At 39.3% G+C, this 4633-nt stretch overlaps 1 protein-coding gene across 1 annotated transcript; it reads right to left on the bottom strand.

Moving 5' to 3' along the window:
• Nucleotides 1-2096: 2096 nt before the first annotated feature.
• LOC141686442 (uncharacterized) lies at nt 2097-2759 on the bottom strand. Its single transcript, XM_074491477.1, has 2 exons — nt 2423-2759; nt 2097-2332 (listed from the first exon to the last, which is right to left on the bottom strand). The coding sequence occupies exons 1-2, from the start codon at nt 2757-2759 to the stop codon at nt 2097-2099; spliced, it is 573 nt and encodes a 190-aa protein (XP_074347578.1).
• Between the last annotated feature and the right edge of the window lie 1874 nt (nt 2760-4633).

A 4633-nucleotide genomic window follows, 5' to 3' on the forward strand; every position in this document is an offset into this window, starting at 1 on the left:
TTTATGTTTAGAATTGTTAACTGACCAATTAAATTTTGCTAGAGAGTACAAATAATGAAAAGAATATGGACTTTTATGTTTGGAAGTGTTATATAATGTGTTATTGCAAAATCTTAATGGCTCGACTATGCTGATCAATAATGCTCTTTAATCGTAAGATACGTTTTGTGCCGATTAAACAGTTTATGTTTAGAAGTGTTAAATAACTGGTTATTCTAAAACTTTAAGGTGTTAGAAGAAGGGCTCAACATAATCGTATGTTACTCAATATTGCTCCTTAATTGTAAGAAACACTTCCGTACCGATTGAACACACAACTTACATAATCAAATATATACCAATACCAACAACAAAATTATAAATAAAATAAATAGGGGTGGGAGCACTGGAAAATGAGCCTCTCTCTAAATCAAGCTCTAATACTATAAAATCTTAAGGTGTAAGAAGAAGGCTAAACTGCATAACGAGAAGTTTTGGATTAAAAGACGAAATTTTGATTTTGCTGGAAACTAAGAAGAGCAAGTAACGAAGAACGTATAGAAGGACAAGTACTAGAAGTTCACACCACTTTTACTCTAGATGTGGGTATCAATTAAACAATTTTGCTAATATTTGATTTTTAGAATATTTTTTTTTTTGAAAAAATCGGACTTGCATATATTAACTTTCTTCCTCGATCAGATTACAAATAAAATCCGGAGCAGTATCATCCCACTCCATAGGACCTGACATAGAATAAGTAGTTTGAGCTAACAAGTGTGCTACTCTATTCGCAGATCTCCTAGCAAACATAACTAACACTTGTTCAAAGTGTTTGAGATGTTCCACACAATCTTCCACAATCGTATGAAATATTGAATCGCCACTACCCCCATGGATAGCATCAACCACTGACTTAGCATCCATCTTAAAGATACACTTCGTAGTTCTCCATTGTCTGACCCACAGTAGTGCTTCCTTGAGGCTTCTAACTTCACTCTCTTTTGCTTGCATTCGTCCCCCAATCTGGCAAGCTCGTGAATGCATAAACTCACCCTTCTCATTTCGAACTACACATCCAGCTCCTATGAAATCATAATCAACACGACAAGAGGCGTCAATGTTGATTTTAATCCACCCCGGAGGTGGTTTGCACCACTGCTGCATCTGCCCTCGACTTTGGCACTCATTTCCTTTCTCATGTGCTTTTCTCCAATCCTGAAACAAGTTCATCGCCATTGCATTAACTCCAAAGGACGACATAGCTTTTTGTCCCATACCCAGGTATTACGACGTATCCACAAGCTCCAACACAACAGTCCAATTTGAGCACACTGTTCTTTAGTACTACCCTGAAAAGCTTGTTTTAAAATCTGTAACACAGTGCTTCCCTCAACAACTGGCACCATTCTTTGTAGTCCTACCAGATTCCATAATTCTTTTGCAAAACAACATGTAAACAAGACATGAACAGCATCTTCATTATACCGATGGCACCAAGAACACGATTTTATGACATCGATTTTCTTAACAGCCATAGCTGTTGTTGTAGGTCATACGTTTGAGCATGCTTGCCATATAAAGTTCAGCATTTTACCTGGAAATTTGATTCCCCACAACAGCTTCCAAAATCTTCTGTCATAACACATTTGTTCTCCTTGAATCTGTCTGTAGCAACTTTTCACCGTAAATTTTCCATTCTCCTCCCACATCCAATACCATCCATCTTGGCCAGTATACCGATTAGATAATGGTATCTGTTGTATTAGTAAGCGATCCCTTTCATCAAACAAATCTACCAGAATGTCATTATCCCACCTCCTTTGCCAAGTTTCCATCAGGCCCTGTACTGTGATATTTGTTCCTTCATGATGCATACCAGTTGTAATATAGCCATTCACCGGACATGACAACCAAGGAATGTTCCAAACTCGTGTATCTTTATCATCAACTATTTTCCGCCTACTTCCTTGCTGCATATAATCCTTCACAGCCATGATGCTCCTCCATGTATAACTGGGATTGGTGCCCAAGTTAGCATTTAGAAACTCACCATCCACATAGTATTTGGCTTACATTATTGCAGTTACTAAGGGATTCGCATTATTCATTAGTCTTCAGGCTTGCTTAGCCAACATGGCCATGTTAAATTCCCTCAGTCTCTTGAAACCCAAACCCCCTCCCTCCTTCACTTCGCACAACCTAGTCCAAGACATCCATTTAATGCCACTTCCCCACCAGTAGGAGTTCATCTTCTTTTCGATAGACTCACAAATTTCTGTCGGGATCAAGAAAAGTTGCATCCAAAAATTAGGAATCGTTTGTGCAGCACCTTTTAGTAGAGTCAGCTTCCCTGCTTTAGATATATTTTGCACCTTTCATTGTTGTATCTTTTGTTCAACCCGATCCATCAAAAAATTAAAGGTTGCTTTCTTCCTCCTACCTATCGACATTGGCATTCCGAGGTATTTTCCTGGACACCCACTCTCAGATACCTGCAACTGCAAACACACTTCCCTACGATCTTCAGTTCTCGTGTTTGAAGAGAAAGTGATGGCCGATTTATTGAGATTAATGATTTGTCCAGATATATGAGCATATCTCTCCAATATTCTCTTCATTATGTTAGCTTCCGTTTTATTTGCTCGGAAGAAAAAATAGCAATCGTCTGCAAATAGCAAGTGAGTAATTACTGGGGCTCCTCTTGCTATCTTACAGCCATGTAACAACCCATTCAACGCATGTCTCCGAATAATCGCACTGAGGCCTTCAGCACACATGATATAGATGTATGGTGATATTGGAAGCCTTGCCTCAATCCTCGGCCTGGTATCACGCACCCAAACTCCTCTCCGTTATGTAAAAAGCTATATGAAACAGAACTAATGAAGTACATAATTCTTTGTATCCAGACTTGGTTAAAACCAAATTTATCCATCATACTGCAAATAAACTCCCATTCTAGCCTGTCATATGCTTTAGACACATCAATCTTAAATCCCGCAATTCTCACTTTTCCTTGAGTATGTCGCTTCATATAATGGTTAATTTCGAATGCAACTAGGGTGATCAGTAAGTAAACGTCCCTCTATGAATGCACTTTGGTTTTCAGATATGATCGACCCCAAACAACATTTCAATCTGTTGAAGAGGACCTTTGAGAGAATGCGTACAAGAACATTACATAGGGATATTGGTCGTAGATCACCCATAGTTTGGGGCGTCTTGACCTTGGGAATTAAACATACTAACGCCTTATTAACACCAGCAGATAACGTCCCCGTGCACATGAAATCTCGACAGAACTTCACTACATCACTTTCCACTACACTCCAAAAAGCTTGGTAGAATGCGGGGTTAAACCCATCAATCCCAGCAGCCTTATCCGGGTGCATCGAAAACACAACCCCCTTTACTTCTGCACTTGTTATATCTGTTAGAAGCTCTTCATATGCCATACTTGATACCTGATTTACCACTTCTCTTTATGATAATTATCCATGCAGATTTGATGCCGTGAAAAGGTTTGAAAAGTAGTCCTCAATAACTCCCTGGATTTCAACCTTCGTTTCCTTCCATACTCCATCTGCATTCTTGATCATATCTACTCTATTATTCTTTCGTCTGCTTGATGCATATCGATGGAAAAACCTCATGTTCTTATCCCCTTCTTGCAGCCAGAATTTCTTAGAATGCTGCTTCTAATATACATCCTGTTTATCAAGCAAGCTCAAATACTCCCACCTCGTTGCATTATATTGTTGAATACCATGGCAGTCCCTCCGTGATCGTAACTTTTTTAACATCAAACGACATTGCTGCATCTTTACCTTGTATTCCTTACTCAAACCCCCTCCCCATTGCTGTAACTTTTCCGCGCAGACTCGAATCTTGCCCATAATATCCATATCACCAGCTAGATCCCAGCCATTCCTCACCATATTCATACATTTCTTCTCTCACAACCAAACATTCTCGAATCTAAATCGATGTCCTTTTCTATGTAAGTTTAAGAACAAGGGTAAGTGATCTGATGTAGCAACCTCAATAACATGCACCTCTGCCAGTGGAAATAGACTCTGCCAACTTTGATTAGCCAATCCCTGATCCAAACGTTCCTGTATCCAGTTTGATTTTCCCCTCGACCTCTCCCATGTGAACTTTTCTCCCACATACCCTAAATCTCTAAGCCCACAATTGTTCACTGTTGTCGTAAACCCCAACAATAGTCTAGTAGGATGCTCTCTACCACCCCTCTTCTCATCACCATACATCAAATCGTTAAAATCCCCTATAATACACAATGGTAGATTCGAAGAACTGGCCAGATACGTTATTGACTCCCGTCTCCTGCTCCGTTCAGGGCATCCATAAAAGCCCGTGTATCTCCATCGTCCCACCTAACTATTTTCGACTTCAAAGTCTATAAAATGGCTTGTTGCTTCTACCACTTTACACCCTCCTTCGTACTTCCAAAGTAAGGCTAACCCGCCACTCCTACCTTGAACATCTATACTGCAGTACTCTGCAAAATTCAAAGTCTTACATAAATCCCTAATTTTATTCTCCTTAACTAACGTCTCAAATAAAAAAATAATGTTGGGTTTTTTCTGTTGGGTAATTTCTTTTAAAAACTGAATTGTCCGTGGTTTAT

The sequence above is a fragment of the Apium graveolens genome, chromosome 9 (assembly GCF_009905375.1).
Source record: "Apium graveolens cultivar Ventura chromosome 9, ASM990537v1, whole genome shotgun sequence".
Classification (NCBI taxonomy): domain Eukaryota; kingdom Viridiplantae; phylum Streptophyta; class Magnoliopsida; order Apiales; family Apiaceae; genus Apium; species Apium graveolens.

Coding starts and splice junctions, on each gene's coding strand:
- LOC141686442 (XM_074491477.1), bottom strand. CDS start 2,759: ATGTGTGCTGAAGGCCTCAGTGCGATTATTCGGAGACATGCGTTGAAT. Junction 2,333..2,422: donor CGGAATGCCAATGTCGATAG/GTAGGAGGAAGA, acceptor TATCTAAAGCAG/GGAAGCTGACTCTACTAAAA.